The sequence below is a fragment of the Pelecanus crispus genome, chromosome 4 (assembly GCF_030463565.1).
Source record: "Pelecanus crispus isolate bPelCri1 chromosome 4, bPelCri1.pri, whole genome shotgun sequence".
NCBI lineage: Eukaryota > Metazoa > Chordata > Aves > Pelecaniformes > Pelecanidae > Pelecanus > Pelecanus crispus.
The window spans coordinates 3,148,482-3,170,636 of record NC_134646.1 but is presented as its reverse complement, the minus strand read 5'-3'; the positions used below and the strand labels follow the sequence as shown (position 1 = coordinate 3,170,636).

Below are 22,155 nucleotides of genomic sequence, written 5' to 3'. Positions count from 1 at the left end.
ACCCCACACCCCACAGCAGCACAGCATGGACAGGGTGAGCCTGCTAGTGGCAGCCTGATCTTTAGTTTCAGCTAAATTTCGCCCTCTGCACATCTGCTCCTTAAGCTGTCCCACCAACTCCCATGTCCTGAGGGGATGGGCACCCCCGCAGCAGAGTAGGGTGCGAGGAAGAGAGTGGGAGCACGGCCCTGAGCACCCTACGCTGTTCAAGAGGGCACGCTGCATGCCGGGATGTGGTTTCAGACACATATTCTCCTCTCGACCCGAGCCAGCTCTGTAACTCTGGGAGGGTCCGGGGAAGGACCGCGCTCTCCCCTTCTCCAGGCTCACACCTGTTGGGATGCTCCTTGTGCTTGACGTCCAAGTACTTCAGAGTGGCAATGAACGACTGGGCCTGGAAACCTCGGGCCGTCCCTGCGACCACAGGAGTGTGACAAATGGCACTGTCTGTGCCGATGGTAACCACGTTGCTTCTCAGGGGGGTCCCCACATGGCCAGCCTTGTCCACAGCCTTGGCCACACAGCGCACGTGGAACCGCCGGCTGAAGTAAATGCTGTCCAGCACCTGCCGGGAACGAGGAGGGAGAAACACGCGTGTGGGTCAAACACACCAGCGTTGCAACATCTGACTGTGTAGCAAAACCACTTTGTCCTGGCGTTTTGAGGCGAGGCGCACGCAAACCAGGAGCATGTGCGTGCCAATGTTTGCTTGGCCGCGTGGGCGTGCAGGTGTGATTGGCCTCTTTTTACCTACGCTGCAACAGATGCTTGAGCATGTCGGGTGCTTTACAGCTTCCTAACTCTGCCCACATACTGAAGGGAGGGGAAGAGGGAGCCTGAGCTGTTGTGATCTGCCAGGCTCCATCTGTCTCCTGCCACCAGGGATTTACTGAAGTGTCTGAGTGCTCACAGCTACTTCCCATGTCAACAGAAGCGGTGCTTTTAGCAGGCTCAGTGAAGAACACTGCTAAATTTTCTGAAGCCAAAAGGCAAAAAATCATCCCCAAAGAAGCACCCATACGTCTCATTCCAATCCCAAATCCGAGGCGATTTTAGGTTTTAACCTCTGTGTAACTAAAGTGCGTGCTACCCACTAAAAATGTCTCAGACTCATGCATGAGTAGGCATGGTCTAGAAGCAGACCTGGGTGCCCGAGAAGAGCTGAGACATCACAGTTGGGAGCACCTGGGAAAAGCCCTCAGAGGAAAACAGTAATTCTGTTTGTGGGGCAGGATGTGAACAGTCCAGGGACAGAGAGGTCTCAGGCCACACACGGAGAAATGCAGCAAAATGAGTGCCTGAAGGAACAGTGGTTCATAACTTGAGCTACGCTCTTCCTGCCACTCGAGCAGGATGGAAGGAAAGCAGACAATCCCACAGCCAAACCCTGGTAGCACAGGTCACATCAGCGTGCTGAGCTTTTATTCAGGCACAGCCACTTTTTCAGGTGCGTCGACTTTTCAGCTGCAGGAACGCAACCAAATTTCACGCAGACCGACAGAGCCGCCCCAAGCCCTCGCTGACTTAACGCCACGCGCTCTTGCAGCTTCGCCATGCCGGTACCTAGCCACGTACCTTATGGTTGACGCTCGTGAACGGTGTGTTGTCAGTGATGGTTTCAAAAGGCGACCTGGCTCCGTTCCCATCCGTGGGGGTTGCTACTTCCCAGCTGAACTGTATTGAAGACTGGTTGATCCCAGCCTCGCCGCAGCGTTCCTTCATGACCGTGTACTTGGGGAAGTGAGGGTCACAAGGAGTGACGCAGATGAGCGGATAGCCTGGGGAAGGGGATTTCTTAGCACCATCCTTGGTCACTTCTTCCACACGGTCGTAATCAGCCAGGGTGACGACCTGTATGGATGCAAGACGGCAGCATTCGCCTGGGGCTGAGGGGAGGGGCGGAAAAGGCGATCCTTCCCACACACTCCAAGCCTGCATGGTGGTGTGGGGTTGATGATTGCACTGATGATCTTAGAGATCCTTTCCAATCTTAATGATTCCTAGTTTTTACTTTCATTATAAATGATCCAGCCACCAAGCCAGGAGGTGTGGGGTTGCTACTCTCCCCTTAATTAGTTTAGGGGTGGATTTGGCAATGTTAGGTTAATGGTTGGACTGGATGATCTTAAAGGTCTTTTCCAACCTAAACGATTCGATGATTCTATGATTGCAGCTCTTCATTTTATTTCAGAAACCCCCCTAGGGTTTTCAGTCTGTACCTGAAGGGTACTATATCACATCCATTGCAACGGGCAACTTACCACGGGAGGTGCTGGTAGAATCAGGCTCCCTGCTGCCTCCTGATCCAGAATAGTCACTATTGCAGTGCTGGTATCTCCAAGAACAGCTTCCACCGGATCATCTGGACCCAGCACCAAAGAAAAGGACTCATGCCACTCCCGGTCTTCATTGGACATGATCTCCACCTTAAACATGATGTGGTTCACACCTGTGAGAGGCAATGCAAGAGAAACAGAGAGAACTCGATTCATCGTCAGATGTTGCTCTGAAGTTCTCATAAAAAAACTGCACAGCTGGTCTAGGCTAGGCGATGACCACTGAAACGTTATGATAAAATATGCATTATAAATTTTATTTCCGCTCATTGCTACTAATAATTTAGCCCCATCCACACAGGAGTCTACTCTATACATAAAACTCCAGCTATGACAACTGATCCAATTGATCAGGTGATAGATTTACTAGCAGATGCCATCTGAGGATTAATAACGCCTGTCTTGTATTAGCTGTCTGTAGTAAAAATCTATGATCCAAAGTACATCCCCACCCCTGCTGCAAGCATCTCTGTGCTCTCACAGCAGCAGGCAGAACCCTTTGGTGAGGGCTCCTTGGTCCAGTAACATGGTCTGAGCTGCTGCACTGGGTCCTGAAAGATCTCTGCTGAGCCTTACGTCCTCTGAAGACCACTTTACTCTCACCTGCCAGATGGTAGTGCTCCTTTCTCTGTTCTGATCACCCTTCACTTAACAGTTCAGCTTTATTCGTGTAACAAAATCGCAGCCATAGCAGAGTGCAGGGCTGCAGCCCAGAATAGCCGCACTTTAAAAAAGACCACATAGTAAGTGGTCTAGGTAGTATATTTAAAATACACTACCAAAAAAACGAGGGGGAAAAAAAAAAACAACCAAACAAACCAAACCCCAGATCGTTCTCATCCAGCAAGGCACAGTGAAGGGATGAAATGTTGTACACAGGTGAAAACATTGCGAGATTTGGGATGGCCTTCCCACTTTTTCAAGTCACATTAATTCCAGTGAGCAGAAAGTCTCAACCCCCTTTCTGTCTCCTTAGGCATTTACAGTTTGCTCAGTAAAGAGCTCACCACCTCCGGGCTTTCCTTCCCTCCTCCTTTTCATTGCCCCCCTGCTTGGGCAGCAGCTTATCGAGCAGAGAGGGCTGGTGCTCAAAACACCACTGTGTTTGAACTGAGAAAGATCAGGCAACCAGAAGGGGAGAGGGGGAAGGACATGTCTAATGCAAGGAAAGGGGGAAAGCCTTGCACCCGACCTGTAACACACTGAAGAGCCGGTTTCTTCCCACAAAGACTGCGATGAGCCCAAGATCAAACCCCAAATCAAATCTAAACCCCAAAATCTAAGGGTATATTATGCCTTCTTACGGCTAATGAAGTTCACTTCACCGGGACCAGTTAGACCTGTGCTGTGTTGTAAACCTCATGCAGGAAGTGGCTTTTTTCAGGTCTCCTGAATGTTTCCCTTCCATGCTCCTTTCTGATATACGCAAAATGTCACCGGTCACGCCACCACCTCGAACCTTCCCTCCAAGGACCCTTTACCTGGGCTGAATTTGAGCATTCGACTCTTGGGATAGTAATCCACTCCGGCCTGAGCTGAGCCATCGCGGGTGCTACAGCGGACTTTTGAGGTCCTGTTCTGATCCCCTCTCCGGACCACCTTGACATTTACAATAGCAACACCCTCCGGGCCAGGCGGCTCCCGTACTTGGTACGCAGCTTCTTCAAACTCAATGGTGGGTGCTAAAGAAACAGCAGTGAAGAAAAAGCCCCAGGTTTGTGTGCCAGCTGACCGTTTACAGATGAAGGGCATTCAAGTAACTGGGGTGAGCTAAGCTCAGCTCCTTTTAGACTCTCTCTACACATCCTCAGAGCAAGGGGTTCCTCAAAGCAAGGGCCAAAACTGCAGCTGTAAGGGTTGGATGTGAATTAGGGCAAGGGGTGGGGCAAAATCCAACATATGTATTGGGCTACAGAGGATGGCAAATGATTCTCTCATTCCTTGCCTCCCACTGAACCGCACACCCTCAAATCCATGCCACGTGATGGTGCTACAGCCCCCACTGGCAGTCACGCCAGAGGGACCTGGCATCCCCCTTCTTCCCCCCAGATCTCTCCAGGCTGTGACACCGTGGAGGACGGCAGCATCTCCCAGGGGAAGCACGGCAACTGCAGGGGAATGGGAAATGGGACAAATGGCAGGTTCAGGCCACTGTTATTCAATCCTTCCCTTAAGACCAGTCCAGTGCACAAAGCCACCACATGAGTGACCTACACACAGAGCGGTGACCACGTGACTGAAGGCATTCACGTGCACTAAATTAAACCACAAACTGTTGATGAGACGGTGCTGACTACCTGAACTGCATCCTACACTACAACTCCTACATCCTCGTTGAGTCTCATTGCTTACCGTCTTCGTCATTGGTGACAGTTACGGTCACCATGTCCACCTTGCCAATCCTGGCTCCACTCCAGTGGTTTCCAAGCGGGCTACCGAGATAGACCTGGAACCGCTCTTCTGGTTCAAAGGCAGAGTCATCACTGATATGAACACTGCAGTTCTTCACCTAAAGCCAAGTAAGCAGGAGAAAACAGCAAACATTCATAAATCTCCTGAAGCCACTTAAAGGCCACACTGTACTTCACAATCTAGGGTTTAATGTCTGAGCACTGTCAATCCTGGAAGAAACACTTCTATTTTTATGGCTGTTACTTCAGTGTGGACCAACCACCCAGTTACATGATGAGACACAGCAGTGAAGACATCTACTTCCACAAACCAACAGCTGTCTACTACAACAATCCAGTCCTACTGACATGGAAGATTTGCATTTCACGTTTTAACCAGTTTCATCGTGACACAAACAACCCCTTCAGAGTCACGTCGTATTTCCAAGACCAGAAGAATTTGTGACTTGAAGCATCTACGAAACCAGTTTGGACAGCTTCTGTCAGCTCCCTCTGACAATGCAGAGTCGAGGAGGAGATCTGAACCTCTCCCATCAATGCTTCTTCATTCTCCCTACAAGCCAGGTTCAGCTCACCTTCTCCCCTTTCAAGAAAGTGATGCGAGACTCCTCGGCATTTCTCCTCTCTGCAAAGTCCTCCATGACCTCTGCTGTCTGGCTCTGTGTGTAGCACCTGACAGAGGACTCATAGCTCAGGTCCCCGGTGCGGAAGATGGGGATGTGCAGAGTACCCTCCTTCTCCTTCACTGTGTACGTATCCTTGGTGAACTGCATGCTTGGTACTGCAGGAGGCAACAAAAAGAGTCAAGTGTTCAAGCTCTGCAGAGAGACAGGAGCTAATCGAGGCACATACATGCTTCATGGGGTCTGACAGCCAAGGAATAAGATGGCACCTAAACTGTGCCTCAATAGAGGATTTGGTTTCAAACAAACAAGTGACCATTACTGCCATCGACCCTCTATAGAGCACAGGATCAGCAGACCCTGCAGCGCTTCAGAAAGAAGACATCTCTCCTCGTCACCTCTCAGTCGCCCTACTCCAACAGCGGATGAAACCTGTTCCTTCCCTATCAATTTTGGTGCTATTGCAATGTGCTGGAGAACAAGACGGGGCTGGCGGTACAGGGATGGTGCATTCGCGAGGCATGCCAGGATGGGATTGTATCAGGACTCAGTATTGAAATGGGTGCTGTGTCTCAAAGCATTATGCTACTGCCTGTGAACAGACAGAGAACGAACAGCTTGCAGCAAAGAGGGCAGACCTCAACAGAAGATACAAAGGCAGAAATGATTGTAGACTACTACAGAGTTAGATTATAGTGTGTGCTTTCCTTAGGCAAGCAAACACGAGAGATGTTAAAACACAAGAGAAAGTAAACATGCAGCGAGACTTTCTCACATAGTAAGGGGGGACCTTAGCTCACAGAAAGCATGAAACAAAGACTGAGACCTCAGCAGAGGAAGGCAAAGCGTGCCTGAGAGTGAGGGAACACTACAGGAAAATTGATTCCGCGCTTCCGAAAGCTCCAAGATCTTGTGGACAGTGAAGCACGGAAGGAAACAGCGCAGCCAAATGGAACGGGGGGATCACAGGCTAAATCCAGCCTACAACTAACCTAACTTGGACTAGCCTCCTGCTGTGTGGAAGTGTTAAAGAAGAGGCTAGGATGGACCTGACAGAGCTGCCATGGATAACTTACCATCTTGGAAGATGTCATTAATAGCCACGATCGCTTGGAACGGCTTTGTCAGCTCAGCTCCATGGGGTGAGCTGAGATAAACAACAAAGGTCTCCAGCCCTTCTATCACCGGGTACTGCGCATCGTCCAGGATTGTCAGAGTGCAGAACTGGAAGGAAAGCAGAAATCCTGCTTTTAGAGATGCAAAGCTTTCATCCTTCCTGGCACTCACATTTGGGTGTCTTAATGTAAAGTCTTTATGTCAGGCCTTTTCTGAATTCAGTAATTAATGGAAACAATGTTCTAGATAAATCTAGCATATAATTTCAGAGAATAGGCAGCCATCTTTATCCTGGGAGAGGTGGCCTGACTGAATCTTCTCTGGCCAGAGTGCTGATCAGATGTGAGTCTGTGCCTGGCAGATTCATTAACAATTTGCAAGCGGCCCTGAGAGTATTTTCAAAACAGGCAAATGGCAAATATAGAGTATGCACATAAACAAGAGAGAAGTGTCATCAGACAGAGCAGACTCATCAGGAGTCAAAGTGGCTCCTCACCTCTTCTGTCTTGCCTGGCCTGAACTCTATTTTTCTGGAGCTGGGGACATAATCGATTCCCGGGCTGGCCGATGGAGGGTCTGACGTCCGAGTGGCACACCATACCGAGATAGGGGTTGAGAGATCAGGTCCCCGTCGGAGGACTGGAATCTCAATGTTTCCTGCATCACGAGAGAGAACCAAGATGAGAAAGCAGCCACATACCACAAACCCACTCCTTTCCCGTCAGCACGCCCTTCTCCCTTCACCCCTGCTCCTGCACTCAGCACAGGCTATTGCAGAGAACCCCCAGCCCTCCCCACAGGGGCAGAGGGAAGAACAGAAATCCTCTGCAGATCTTCTACAATTCTGCTGCTGTGCCCTAAATCGCTCCTACTGACACCTCTTCCCAGCGAAAGCATGATTTCACGGCAAGCACCCTAACATAGTGTGGAGCAGCCCCAGGGGAGCCCCCTGCTACTCTTCACCTGCAGCCTCACTGACGGTAAAAGTAGCATTCCCCAGGAACACTGTAGAGGCATCGTTGGGTCCACCGATGAAGACGTTGGCTGAAGCCCGGCTGCCAATGCGTGCATTATCTGAGGCATCGGCCAATACGATCTCAAACTCCTCTTCTTCTTCGTATTCACTGTCATCGATCAGCATGACGTCACATGTCGTCACGGTGACACCCGGACCAAAAACGATGCGGCTGTCATCCGCCATCCCCCGGGACTTGAAGTCGGAGCCGGATTCCAGCATATAAAGGCTGCTTCCCTTGGCTGATTTGGGGACGGTGTAGCAGATGGCAGACACAGTGCTGCTGGTATCCCCTAAGACACAACAGAGAAAACCCCGTAACTCTACGGAAATACTTTTACTCTATTTGGCGGAGACACCATTTACTTAAATAATAAAGCAGCATTCAGAAAAAGAGGGTGAGAAGTAAAAAAGGAACACCATCCCTGCTCCTAAACTTGCATAAAAGCTCGCTTAGATCTGACTTTGCATACTCCAAATCTGCACTCTTGGTTACTATGATCAGGAAACGGGTGGCGCTTGCCTATTAACGAATATCTAGTACAGTCATTGGGTCCACATAAAACACAGTGTCTAGAACACAGAGAAGCAGCAAATAAATACAAGGGTTTGCCCCTGCTCATGCTGGGAGGAGAAATGAATCCAAAAGCTGGGAGCTTTAACTGGATTGGTGAATCTTTCAGCAGAGCTGGGCAAGAATAAAAAAAAAAAAGCCCTCTGCCCTGCATCGTTGCTCATCATTTCAGTTGCACCACACAGCTGCTTCCAAAAAAATCAAAGAATCGCCCCAAAACCATAGACAATCAAACCCCAAGGAACACCACTTGTTTTGGGGGCCACTGTTATTTGCCTGCCAACAGGAAACAGTCATTTGCCTGAGCCTGGCAAAGGTATACACTGCAACGACTCTTCAGCAGCTTTGCAGTAATCCCAGTCTTGTGATAAAAAACTGCAGGATACAGGCACTAAACTGCTTCTGTTATCTGTAAAGTACAAAATGAAACTCCCAAGCTCTAGGCAGCCACACATACTGTTGGCCACGGTCTCCAGGGCTCCCCATCCACCCCCTCTGCCGTACGGGTTCAGACTCTGCACGTCTCACCCACAGCAGTGCCTGCGGAGCCGCTTTCCCTCCTGTGCCGCAGGGCCCCACGGGAGCACAGAAAGTCATTCTGCCCGGCTCGACCCACCTTTCCTTTCAACGGGAGCAGAGAGAAAACCATCACTCTCGCTGACGTGGTACGTCTTCCTGTCGAACTGCAGCGTAGGCTCGTCCTCTGTGTCAGTGATGGTGACCGTGGCCCGGGTGACGTTCCCCAGCAGAGCATAGGCTGGCATGCTGAGCTCCACGGCAAAGCTCTCCACGTTCTCAAAGACGTCGTCATCGTTAATGACGATGGTGCAGGCCTTGGTGTCCTCCTGCTCCTCAAACTGCACCTGGAAGGCAGCAAGTGGGCTGCTCTCTTTGGACTGGGGTTGGAAACTTTCTGTCCTTCCTGTCTTACCCTTGCCTGAGTCACATACCCTGTGCACAGGCACCATCAGACACCGATCTTAACCAAGGATAAATGGCTAGTGAAGGTCAAGGGCAGCAGCAAATGCAGTGCATAGGCCCCTACCCCTTCTGATCTCGGTCATGGTTTTAGCCCTTTGCATGGTAAGGAGTGACCTTGCTCGGGCAAGCCTGTAACATTTGTGGTCTGTCACAACACTGCCGCAAAGCATATCTACCAACATAAAAAACTGATGAAAAAAGCGACCCTCTTCTGAAAGCAAATAAAGCACAAATTTTTAGAAAGGAAATACAGTCTCCTTTGTGTTTGTAATCAGTTTTTATCAGTTCTTTCATCCAGGCTTGATGGCACGCATGGTCAGACCTTCCCTCTCCTGGTGTCCCCAACCTACCTGCCCTGCGTACTCCATGTAGTCCTGCTCTCCTGGCTGAGAACCGGAGCTGGAGGTGGCCGTTCCCTGCTCTGTGCGGCACAAGACTATCGCGTACTGGTTGAGGTTACCAATCCGCCTCACGGTGACGCTCACAGAGCCTGCGCTCTCTCTGACGTTGTAGCTGGAAACGTATCAAGCAGATACAAGTAACAGGCTGGGGAGCAAACCCCGTGTGTTTACGCTGATGGCGAGCACCACAGACTCGGGCTGACTGTTGCCTCCGCAGAAAAACCCAGGGACACTAATAATTAGCAACTTGGGCAGATGGCAGCTATTCAGCAACCCTGCTCCATGGTTTAACCCGGCAGGTGCTTCCCACTGACACACAGATGAGTTCCCGCTTCCATACCAGCTCCTGCTGGCCCCTTTGCTCCCCTAGAAATCAACAGCATTAATTCAACGGGAATGCCACGCGTGGTGCTACAATGTACAGCAGTGAGGCCTCAGTCCTGACGGGGTGCCAGTGAAACACAGGCAGAAATGACGGTAACCGCCCCAGAATTTCACTTCCATGCTGTAGGTTCAGTCACATATGACAAAGCTCAACCTGCCTGACTCCAGATAAGACCCCATCTGTCGGAAGAGTGCCGCGAACCCCACGCCATTTACCTGGTGTATGTAAAGCTGAGGAGAGACCACTGGACATGGAAGATGTTGCCACTGACCACATTGGGTTTGCTGTCCTTCACTAGGAACTGAAAGCTGTCCACGGTTTCCTGAACCTTCTCCTCATGCATCACGTACCGAATGAGGCCCTGGTTCACATCCTCTGCCGGGAAGAGACATCCAATGAGCCAACCCAGAAATTCAACAGCAGTTTTATAGATGAGCAGTGTGGAGACATGCATCCACAGGACTGCAGGGATTGGGTTTTCCACACAGCCTTTATGCTGCAGCAGCTTTTTCTAACTTCCTTGGTCTTACCTGCTGTAGAAGCCAGCCTACAAGCTGTGACAAGACACTCCCTTGCCTAGTCTTTATCCATAATGGCTCAAAAATAAGGTAAATTTAAAGTAGCTTTGATGAAACGCAAGAAATATGAATTTGCCTGGGTAGCACATATTTCACCTCTGTTCTATAAGCTGGCATATCCTAACAGGGCTTCTTCTCACTGCTGAGATGGTTCGGGCTCTCTGATCTTCTGCAGTATAATATATGCTTCCCAAGCTTCAGCCCTAAAATAACATAGGTCTCTTTTTTTTTTTTTCCCTTCTTCTTTTCTTTTTCATGAGCACATGGGAGGCCAGGCATGGCTGGCAGGGCCTGACGAGAAGTGACAGGCAGAACTTCTGACTGCATTTGTACAGGGCCTATCGCAGTGTGGTGCGAGGCTCTGCGAACGGCAGCAGCAGAAATGCTAAAAAAGGCTGTGCTGCGAGTTCCCTCTCAGCCTGCCTGTGGGAGTCTAGAGGGAAGAGCCAGCAGAAAAAGCACAGCGGCGTAGGAAGCAGTTACTCCCTGGCCTCCCCTTCCTAATGGAGGGCCTCTCAGTCCTGCAACAGCGAACTTTCCACACGTTGCTGACTCTGTACTGCTGGCTAAACATCTACCAGACCTCGTGATGATTAGCTGCAGTATCTACAACTCCTCCTTACTGTCCCAAGTCAGATCTCCAGCTCTAAGAAGTCTGGAGAACCTGGGTGTGCTACAGGACACAGGTTGGCAACTATAAGAAATTATGGGATTTCTGTAACAGAGAGCAAAGTTCAATTCTTATTTTTGACACACCTTTGAGATTTGCCCCTTGCCTTCTCCCCTCGCGCCTCTTCCCCCTGCCCCACATAAGCTATTTCGACAAACTGAAGCAGCTGAAGGAAAAAGCAACGGTATACAGTCCAACTTCCATACCCTGCGTAAAGGTGGTCACAGTTGTCCCCGGTTTCAGCTTGTTCTCCACATAACCATTTCTGGGACCAGTTGTTATCTCGTAGATCAGCTGTTTGTCATCTGTGTCAGGATCTGTCGTCAGTAATTCCTTCTTAGTGATTAGATTGGTTGCCTGGATTAAAGCCAAACCAAGGGAGTAAAACTCTGGAGGTCCAGCAGTGCAAGTCTGATTGACCGTTCATCCAAAAAGCCCAACCATCCCTCTGTCAAACAGTGTTCCATGAGGGAAAAGCTAGGGGATGTAAAAGCACAGAGCACACGGAGCGGCCTTGAACAGACAGATGCCCACAAGGTGTTTGACAGCACCGGAAGGATTCAAATTCTGCCTCACACCTGGTTTGTTTAACAAAAAACCCATTGTGGCTCAAAGAAAAGCAAATTCAGAACAAGCCGCCCAGCCCTGTCTAGCTGGGGCTAAAAGCTGTGAACAAATCTTTTGGTTTCACCTCAAAACCACTGCTCCACGAACTGTGCTGATGCTCAGGTGAGGCCTGGCTTTGCCCAAAACATTTGCCAACAGCCTCAAGTTGAACGATGCACTCAGGACAGTTCATGCTGCTTTAGTGAGCCTGCACTAGTTCTCTTTCGAATGACCTCACACGGATGTGACACAGTTCCACCACATTCTGCTTTCTCTTAAAAAAGAAAACACCTTTAACGGCAGGAGAAAAAGAGAGAATTGAACTGCTTGAGGCTGTAGGAGTCCTTTTTCTGAAGGCAGGAATTTGAACTGAGATAGCCACTTCTTAATACAATTTCTTACTACAGTGTCTTCCAACCCTTTTTCCTGGGAAGAACCAAAGTATTTCTTTGCAGTTAATGCTGGGTCCTCAAAAACAAGCATGACTGAGGGTTTCTGAGAGAGGTTTTCTCTCATGACTGAGAGTTTCCTGGGGTTTGGTTTGAACTTCAGCAAAACAAAGGCATGTCACAGCAAGAAATCCCTATACCACATTTCTCTGAAAGCCGTATATCTCTACCATGGCTGCTGTGGCACATAATCAAGACTTCTCTGCCATCAGCAAAGCTGAAAACATACCGCCCTGGGGAGGAGGGACTAGGGGCAGGACATATCCGCCCAGGAAGGCAGGCAGGAACTACACTGCACTGCACAGCTCGTGCAAGAGCCAAGAAGAGCCAGGCTTGGTGGTCCGGCTGATGTAAGGGAAGGAGGTGGTCCAGGAATCAATTTAGTGCCCTGGAGCCACACTGCCCGGTTTAGCTAATGGAACTGCAGTGCAGGCATCCCTGCGCACCTCTGCCTTTTCCAAGACACTTCATGGGCACAGAGGGACACCCGTTCTCTATCACAAAAATAAAAACGCTGAAGGATCAAGGAGGTTCTCCTGTGAAGCTCCTTTTCCTGGAACAGCCTGAGAAACAAGCTAAGCTGGAGCCAGGTAGGCACTTACCTTGCCATCCACGTACTCCAGCCACTGCAAACCCAGGTTGGTGACGACCCTGGGTGTCCCGTCATCCACAGAGAGAACGTCCACTTTGAAGCGCTGCGGTGCCGCTGTCACAACCTGACAAAAGTTCAGAGAGACAGCTGTTACTCTGGGAGTCAGAGCCTCATCCATCGTATTACCAACTTTGCTCCCTTTGGCTCTGTTGGGATCGAGGTCCTGGGGGGAGTTTGCACACACCAAGGCTGGTACACCAGGGAAGAAGCATATGGCACCACATAACCAAGAATACTCAGCCCTTATCTTCAGTGGAGCGACAGCAGCTAAGTCTCCCCTTCTCTGAGAGGAGGTAGCTTTCTATCAGCTATGGAAGGTCTCCCTCACATCCCTTCTCCTCCCCTTACCTTCTTCCCCCCATCCTCCATAATGAAGAAGGGATTGGTCCCATCGGACACAGTGAAAGTGAAGCGATCCTTCAGCGAGTTGCTACCATCGTGACTGTAGCTGATGCGGTTCTGGTAGATGTCGTCCATGGTGAAGGTGGTGGCTTGGTGGTAACGCTGCCCATTGCTGGTGCGTTCAATCAGGCCATGCCGAGGGGGCTGCATGACCGTGAACGTAATTGACTCTGCCTGCACGAAGGAGACAGAGCGGCAAAGCTGACGACGGGACCCCAGGACCAGGACAGGCAGGTCCCTCCAGCTCGAGATACCTGGGGACGGGCTCTACGCCCAGACGGCTTTCCCAGCACAGTGTTTCCAACCAGGGGCTGAAAGGCAGCACCGCACGCTGAATTGATTCACCCTGAGCCCTGCCCTGTCTTTAGCCCTCTCCCAAGATGGCTATCTACAGAACAACCCCAACCAGGGAGAGCCAGGCTAGACACACCACACCAAAGCATTGGCTCAGCTGGTCTGAGACAGCTCCTGCCTTCATAGAATCATAGAATTGTTTAGGTTGGAAGAGACCTTTAAGATCATCCAAGTCCAACCATTAACCTACACTACCAAGTCTACTCTAAGCCAATCAAGGGTAGACTAGACTAAACCATGTCCCCAAGTGCCACGTCTGCCCGTTTTTTTGAACACTTCCAGGGATGGTGACTCCACCACCTCTCTGGGCAGCCTGTTCCAATGCTTGACCACCCTTTCCGTGCAGAAATTTTTCCTAATTTCCAGCCTAAACCTCCCCTGGCGCAGCTTGAGCCCATTTCCTCTCGTCCTATCGCTAACTACTTGGGAGAAGAGACCAACACCCACCTCACTACAGCCTCCTTTCAGGTAGTTGTAGAGAGCGATCAGGTCTCCCCTCAGCCTCCTCTTCTCCAGGCTGAACACCCCCAGTTCCCTCAGCCGCTCCCCATCAGACCTGTGCTCCAGACCCTTCCCCAGCTCCGTTGCCCTTCTCTGAACACGCTCCAGCGCCTCAATGTCTTTCTGGTATTGAGGGGCCCAAAACTGGACACAGCATTCCAGGTGCGGCCTCACCAGCACCGAGTACAGGGGGACAATCACCTCCCTGCTCCTGCATGACAACCCCTCGAATACAAGAGCAGTCCCCCATTCTGCAGCCATTCTAAGCAACGTGCCCCTTGTCACTTCTGTCGGGGCGGAAGCAGCGATAACCTTTGGGGCAGGATCTTTGGCTCCGGGCAGTAACAGGCAGCCGGGAGCTCTCTTGCTGCAGGGAAACCACAGCGCAGTGAGACAGAGCCAACGTGACACCGCTTAGCCTCCAGCCAGACCCAGGAGGAGGAAGAGAAAATGTCATTTTCATCTGTGCTAGGCATAAACTCAGTGTCAAGGCTAGGCATAAGCTCAGTTCAAATCCACAATGTTCACAGAGAAAGGAGGACAGGGCAAGGATTAGCTCTGATCACAACCTCTATAAATGTTTTCCATGCAGGTTTGTTGCTTATGTATCTAAGAGACATCCCAGATGAAGCCATTTCTCAAGCCAGGGCTTTGCTTTGCTCAAACATTCATCTATTTATATACAAACTGGGCCTCCCACAAGCCGTTTGTTTGATGTTGTGATCAGACAGGGTATGATCACAGGGAGAGATGACACTCGCTATAATCTCTCTCTTTGAACACAAGCCCATTTTTCTGATAGCCCAGATGCGCAGCAGAACAGGGGAGGGAGGAGGCGAGGGGGAGTCCTGCCTTACCTCTGTGTCAGCATCTGTTGCTTTAAGCTCAAACTCTGTGATGGTTTTTCTCACACCCTCCTGAACTGTCATCCCGAGGCTTTGCACTACAGGTAAGGAGTCATCTACAGGGTTTATGGTGATGTCAAACGTCTGGCTCACCTGGAACAGGAGGAAAAGCCACTCGTGATGAATTCAGTCTACCAAGAGTGCAACTCCATTGAAACAGCAATGCTTTAAGGAGACCACAGTGATCCACTGAGTTTGGGTCACTTCGTTTTGGCCTTGTTTAGTCAGGAAACAAGAGCTGCTAAGCTCAGATCTCGTGAACACGACCTCTTCCATTCCTCCCCACTAATTTATTCTTCCTCTTTCTGTGATATTTATGGACACCCACCCTCCTTCCTTCCCTCCCTTCTACTTTGTCCCTCTCCTTCTATTTGCAGCTATGATTTTTCCCTTTCAGACGGTAGGAAGGAGACATTTCTCAAGGGTCTAACTGTGCTTCTGGGTATGTTGTCAGTGCACTGGATCAAAGCTGAGCTCCAGGAGCAATTGGTAAGCAGATCAAAACCAGAAACTGAAAGCTTGGTAAACCAGTCTCACGAGGCTACATCTCAGGTGGCTCCCCCTTCCCTTCACAGGGCTGGCTCCCTTCCCTGTAGTACGTAAAGATCTTTCACAGCAGGGGAAGTAAGAGCACCCACCACTGCCAAACGACAAGCCCATGCGTGGCTTGTTTCATTTCCTCTGCTACGTGTAACTGTCTCTTGCAAGCACGCAGGAAGAAAACTGACTCCCATCGCATCCTACAGAATCAATAGCCAGCCTGACCCAGGAAAAAAAACATGCTGGGACTTACCTCATTCCTTCCATCAGAAACAGAAAAGGTGAACGCATCCATATGCTTTTCAATGTCACTGGTGTGGACGTACTGGATGCTGCGAGAGGCCAAGTCTGCCTGGCTGAAAGAACTAATTCTCGTCCCTAAAAAAGAACAATAGGAGAAAACGTGCAATACAAAGAGCGAGGCAGGGAAAAATATTGGGAGCTACATATATCTAGCCATAAGCACCCAGTCTTGGCTTATTCTGCTCCAGTTCAGGCTGTACCACGAACCTCAGCTGAGCCAAGAATTTAGCTGGCACGGAGCCTCCTAAAAACTCCGCTCGACAACTTTTAAATTAACGTAGTGGCACCCCTTCTGCAAAAAGAAGTACCGACTTCTTCCCAGACTTACAGTTTTACCATGGCACCTCACACTGCCAGGACACCCTGTTGGGGTTGGGCCTCTCAGGGCAGAGAGCGACAGAGAAGCTGTGAGAAAACCAGCAGATGTAACACTTCCATTTTCACTCCTGTGCAGGACTGATCGAACCAGGGCATCACCGAGTACGGGCAAAAGGTTTCCTGGTCTCACAGCAGTTTTCAAACATGCCTTTGAAGTCTCTGCTCTCTTTTCCCCTCCTTGTAACCCCTGCATTTAGAACAGGCTAAGCCCCATTTTCAACACTAACTTACAGTGACATCTTTACAGGTCATTAGGTGCGACACAGAGATGGAAAAGCACCTGGCAAGCATTTTAAAAAGCACTGGAGCCTTTAACTCTCACTGCTGCGTTTGACAGTTTTACTGCTCTTAACAACAACAAAAACCCTGACAAAAAGTTTTCCACCGGTTTATCATGTTAAATGGCTGCTGACAAGTATCGACCACACTACAAATAATACCAGGATCTGATATAAATAAATGAGCCCGAACTGGATGATTGGCCAAGGTTTCCTCAGAGCTCATTAGCTTTAAAGGTTTGTGTTCTCTTTTGAATGCTCCAGTACTCTCTCCTTAGGTTTAGGTCATTTAAATCACGAGAACAACTCTTTCACAGCGTGTGGCTCTGTATCTTTTTCAGTCCAGCAGAGACATGAAAAAGCACAGAAATCAGAATCATCACATTTTAAATAACAGGAGTAAAATCCTTAATCCAGCTCTTTCAGGTCTCCAAAGTACAAGATTCACTATTTAGTTTGCAGTTTAGACAAAAATATTGCAAGTTTTTAATTTTCTCTCAGCAGGGGGTTTACTTATTATAACTTCCATTCATTATTCCTACCCTTTCAACGGGCTTGCCAGAAGACATCTTACACTGTGAGAAGATGAGGCAAACCACACGCTAAAACTGAGCTGTACAGAGACTGTCTGCGTCTTGAAAACACACAGCAGATACTTCCACTTTAGTCTCATGTTAATGAGAAATCTAATTCTAAGAAGAAATACAATTTTAGATGAGTATAATCTAAATCAGAAGAGCATGTTATATGACAGCATAGATTTAGACTAATTCAATCAGAGAGGGGGAGGACGCTCATACTGCCAGTAGGCATGGAAGGCAACTCTAAAATTCAGATCACATTTGCAGGTAATTATTTTCTGAGTTTCACAGGACTGACCACTTTCCCCTCTCCGAACTAGCAGAAGCCATTATCCAGTGCATCTGTCACACCGCAACATAGCTTCCTTTTAAACTAACTCAGCGGTTAGTTCCCTTCCCCTCTCCAAAGCACAGCTGGGAAAAGAGGCTGGGGTTTAGGGATCAAGGGACATACTGGCCAAGAGCGGGACTGGAAGCAAGTTGTCTGTTCGCCGAGGTGGCCTCTATTACCACGGACATTAGGGGGTGGATTCTTTTGGGCGTTGTACTATATGCGGTCACAGAAAAGGCTGAAGGTTTGCCTGTCATGCAGATGCAGCAATAGGTCGTGAAAAGAGGAGACTCACATGGCAACAAGCTGGGCTGATCTACAAAGTCCACCAGGCAAGGTTACCACTCACCCAGAGGCTGAATAAACCCTCATCTGTGATTATCGGGCTGCCTGGCCTCTACTCACCCTATTCTCCAACTCTCTGGGCGAATGACCATTTGATTTCTAACAGGAAACATAATTCTGCGCTGCTGCTTCCAAGCTCATTTTTCCTGCAGCGAATCTTTAGGGCTCAAAAGCCCTCCAGTGCTTTGCTGCTCGGAGTAAAATACCGAGTAAAATACCGTCCTGCTAACCTGGGGAGGCCGCATGCTCCAGGTGCCCCAGCTGTGGCTGCTTGGTGAGCTTGTAGCGGAGCTGCGTCGGCTCACTGTCCTGGTCAGTGGCAGAGAGCTGGAGGGTCGTGATCGTCTTCGCTGAGTTCTCATCCAAGACCAGCCCTTTGTTAGTGATGATGGAGGGGGGAAATCTGTCCTCTGGAAGGGTTAAACACAAAGCTGAGGTAGGAGACAGTCACCCTCCTTTCCTTGGTGTTATTCAAATCGGGTACTTGTGCTCAAGCAAAAGACAACACACACACAAAGGCCTCCCAGACTGTAATTCCAAAACAGGTGCTCTGGGCCTCAGCATTAATCAAAGGGACTTTATAACGTCTTAAAGGCAATCTAGACAGTATGAAGATATTAAGGGGCATTTTTCTACCTTTTCAGCGAGTTTGTCAGAAGCCAAAGAACTAATCCTGACATCCATGAACTCTCCCCACGTCCCAAACTTCAAAGGCCTTTGAATTAACAGCGAATAAAAACTGCATCTCAGGAATTACATCTTAACTTGCAGTACATGTGGGATGGGAATTTATGAAGGCCTCAGCTCTGCAGCAAAGAAAACATAACTTCAGCACTATCTTTTACCTAATACACTAATATAAAAAACCTGGTCCGTCAGTTTGTTGCCATCTGCATCGATCACATCAAAGGTGAAGGCGAAATTTCCACCAGGATCCCCTTTCTTGTGACTGTACACCACTTGCCCTGGAGAGAGGGACAGGAGAAAAGAGGTGATTTATTACAGGCTGCATCATTTAATGCTTCGCTTGGAACCAAGCTGGCACTATAAGCCGAGGGACTTGGGGCTTGACAGAGCTCCTGGATTTGGGGTTCATTACTTTTTCTCTTTATTCTTTTTCTCCTGCTGAGAGAGACTTTTTAACACTTGCTTAACGATACGTGTTTCTGCTTTAACACAACGACCTTATCTTACTCCTTTCCCTCTCCCTTCCCTGCTTCAAGTCATCCTCCTCCTCTCATAAAGATCATAGAATCACAGAATATCTCAAGTTGGAAGGGACCCATAAGGATCATCGAGTCCAACTCCCTGCTCCTCGCAGGACTACCTATTACTTGCCGTGATTATCTAGAATCAAGCACTCTCACCTTTATTTATATCAGCCTGGGTGAAACTTTTGACAGGTCCTTCGACAGAGATCTGGACTGGATTATCATTTTTGGTCAACTGCAGATGGCCTATGCTGGGATCCCTCTTCATGACAAATCTAATCGTTGCGTCGTCTGAATAAATAGCTGCTGCCTTCAAGTGCTGATCTGTGAGGTACGCTGCAGAGCCTGGACCAGAGAAAGAAAGTCCACAAACAGCTTCAGGCAATGCAGCTAAGCGACTGGTTTAGACTGGACCATATGGCAATACCAAGCAATACCATTCTCCTCCCTCTCCCCGTACCAACTGGGAGCTGCAGGCCCCTGTTGACAGCTAACGTGGGTGGCGGCTTCTTCGGCAGCTCCATGAAGAACTCCAGCCTCCCCGTCTGCGTGTAGAGACCATCCGTGATGGAGAAACCAAACTCGTCTGTCTGTGCTGCTGCACCGCCCTGAGTATACACGATCAGCTCATCCAAAATGTCCTGGTAGGTGAAGGACGAGCCCATGGACAGCACGTGTCCATGCTCCGGGGGCTCCGCAGCAGTCTGCCTCCTGCGGAGATGACCTGACAAACAACAGATGGATGACAATTACGGGGAGAAGACAGCCTGCTGGGGACTGTGTGTGTGCCAGCTCTCAGCGGGATGCACAGAGGTGGACACAGCCTTACTGGAAAAACTGCAGGCAGTTATCTGCTTATTGCCAAAACTGCTAAGAATTGACTCTCATCTGGAGTACTGCGTCCAGCTCTGGGGCCCTCAGCACAAGGAGGACACGGAGCTGTTGGAGCGGGTGCAGAGGCGGCCACCAAAATGATCCGAGGGCTGGAGCCCCTCTCCTATGAGGCCAGGCTGAGGGAGTTGGGGGTGTTCAGCCTGGAGAAGAGAAGGCTGCAAGGAGACCTTATTGCAGCCTTTCAGTGCTTAAAGGGGGCCTACAGGAAGGATGGGGAGAATCTTTTTAGCAAGGCCTGTTGTGACAGGACAAGGAGTAATGGATTTAAACTAAAGAAGAATAGATTTAGACTGGATATAAGGAAGACATTTTTTACAATGAGGGTGGTGAAGCACTGGCACAGGTTGCCCAGAGAGGTGGTGGAGGCCCCATCCCTGGAACCATCCCAGGCCAGGTTGGACGGGGCTCTGAGCAACGTGGTCTGGTTAAAGCTGTCCCTGCTCGCTGCAGGGGGGTGGGTTAGATGACCTCTAAAGGTCCCTTCCCACCCAAAGCATTCTATGATTCTATGATAAGAATTTGGCGACATACATGGAAAAAGAGTGGACAGCTCTCCCTAATTTAACATGACGCTAGTATTCACCTGACACCCTGCCTTGCTTTATCACTGCAGATAGATCCTAGTTGCTCAGCTCTTTGGAACTGAACCCCGCAATAGGAAATGGGGTAACACAAAAGGGAACTTCCCAGGGAAATGCATGCAGTCCCCCTGTCCCCTCTCCCACCAATAGCGAGGGACAGCTCTCAAAGAATAGGTCTGTTCTGAAGCATGATCCCTCTGTGGCTGCTGGTGCAAACACTGACTGAATGTGCTTTATACAAATGTGCCAGGCTTCTCTCTCAGATCAGGGGCTATTATGCATGCAGAGATAAAAAAAACACACAGACACAGACGCACACAGACCTTCTCTCACTCCCCCAGCTTGTCAGGACTTACCATGTTCAGGAGTTTTGGTAACCACGATGACAAGCTCACTGCTCTGGGTGTCCAAGTCCTGCAGGTTGAGGGAGGCGTTGGTAACGACCACGCCTGAGCCCTCACGCACTCTGACGGGCTCCAGCACCATCTCTGGGGGCTCATCGTTCTGCCGCTGCACAGGTCCCGAAGGCAGACAGTCAAAAAAGGGAAATGGCCAAGGGGAAAAGACCGCTGCCCACCTGAAGGAAATACAAGCTACCACATGAGAGTACTGGTGCTGATATCCATTAATGGGCTACACCAGTCTCTGCAAATCTATCCAGCGTCATGGTTGCTTCTAAGAGGGAGGAGACACCAGAGAAACAAGCCCTGGGGAAGAGGCTGCAATGCACAACTGTTCCCTGGCATCGCAGGCGAATTATGTGCCTGTACTAGGGGAAGGAAACAGATAGGAGGAAGGAAACTCCCTTTAATCCCCTTCCCACCTATTAAAAAGGAGTGAGCAAAGCTTGCACTTTAGAAGTCACGTGTCTGTGTGAAAGGAGAGGGCTCTGGCAGCCAGTGAGCACAGGCGTACCTGAATTGTGATGTTAATGCTCTGCACCTCAGACTGGCTGAAGCCATCGCTCACGTAAAAGCTGAAAACATCACTTGTTGGCTCGATGCTTTCATGGACGCTCTGGAAGTAGTAAATACTGTTCTCCAGGACATCTTGAAGGGAAAAGGATGTGTCCGCGGTCACAGCAGACTCACTCTGCGGGCCAAAATTCTCACCTGCAAACCAGAATACCGCTAGTGAAAGGATGTTCAATTCACTGATGAACTAAAAATAAAAGCAGCAGGATTAGGAGAAGAATGGCGCATTGTGAAGGGTGCGGAAGGATGTTCATTCCTACAACATGGCTTTCACACATCTTGCGACCTTCGTAGAAAGCAACATCTGCTGCATTAGTGCTGCATTAGAGTAGGCATTAGGGAAGCTGCAGTTTTATGCGTACTACAAGCATCCCACGTCCCAGAATTACTTAGGCTTTCTTCAGAGATGAGACAACGGCTAATGTGCCATCTGGCCTCAACACGATCTCTAGATCAAGCTTCACCTTGCAAAACTAAGTCTCACACCCAAGAAAATCAACCAGCCGCTGCCTGTTCAAGGAGAGAGGCTCACCATTACCAAAATGGCACAGACTGGAGTTTATTCGTAGGACACAATCAGGAGGGATGATGTGTAATGGTCAGCAACCTGTGCTCTCCAGAGTAAAGGCAATCACTCTCGTAACAAGCCACTACTGGGCAACCCATGGTGATACAAGTTTTGATTTAAGTAAAATGATATATGCCACTCCTGTTAGGACCGCACACAGGATTAAGCAGACAAGTCTCCTGGATGAACATCTTTGGACAATATGGTATAAA

General features: G+C 49.5%; 1 protein-coding gene across 1 annotated transcript in view; it reads right to left on the bottom strand.

Moving 5' to 3' along the window:
• Positions 1-22,155, bottom strand: part of FRAS1 (Fraser extracellular matrix complex subunit 1) — a 122,859-nt gene that overhangs the window by 9,931 nt on the left and 90,773 nt on the right. The window contains exons 40-62 of the mRNA XM_075709391.1: positions 21,317-21,513; positions 20,758-20,911; positions 19,387-19,650; positions 19,083-19,271; positions 18,561-18,680; positions 17,946-18,125; positions 15,753-15,877; positions 14,912-15,052; positions 13,146-13,373; positions 12,748-12,861; positions 11,297-11,447; positions 10,058-10,217; positions 9,407-9,569; positions 8,692-8,938; positions 7,450-7,794; positions 6,983-7,143; positions 6,447-6,594; positions 5,323-5,528; positions 4,689-4,845; positions 3,818-4,018; positions 2,262-2,449; positions 1,576-1,851; positions 333-565 (exon numbers count right to left, since the gene is read on the bottom strand). Coding sequence (XP_075565506.1) covers positions 333-565; positions 1,576-1,851; positions 2,262-2,449; positions 3,818-4,018; positions 4,689-4,845; positions 5,323-5,528; positions 6,447-6,594; positions 6,983-7,143; positions 7,450-7,794; positions 8,692-8,938; positions 9,407-9,569; positions 10,058-10,217; positions 11,297-11,447; positions 12,748-12,861; positions 13,146-13,373; positions 14,912-15,052; positions 15,753-15,877; positions 17,946-18,125; positions 18,561-18,680; positions 19,083-19,271; positions 19,387-19,650; positions 20,758-20,911; positions 21,317-21,513 — 4,348 coding nt within the window. The remainder of the gene's footprint in view (positions 1-332; positions 566-1,575; positions 1,852-2,261; positions 2,450-3,817; positions 4,019-4,688; positions 4,846-5,322; positions 5,529-6,446; positions 6,595-6,982; positions 7,144-7,449; positions 7,795-8,691; positions 8,939-9,406; positions 9,570-10,057; positions 10,218-11,296; positions 11,448-12,747; positions 12,862-13,145; positions 13,374-14,911; positions 15,053-15,752; positions 15,878-17,945; positions 18,126-18,560; positions 18,681-19,082; positions 19,272-19,386; positions 19,651-20,757; positions 20,912-21,316; positions 21,514-22,155) is intronic.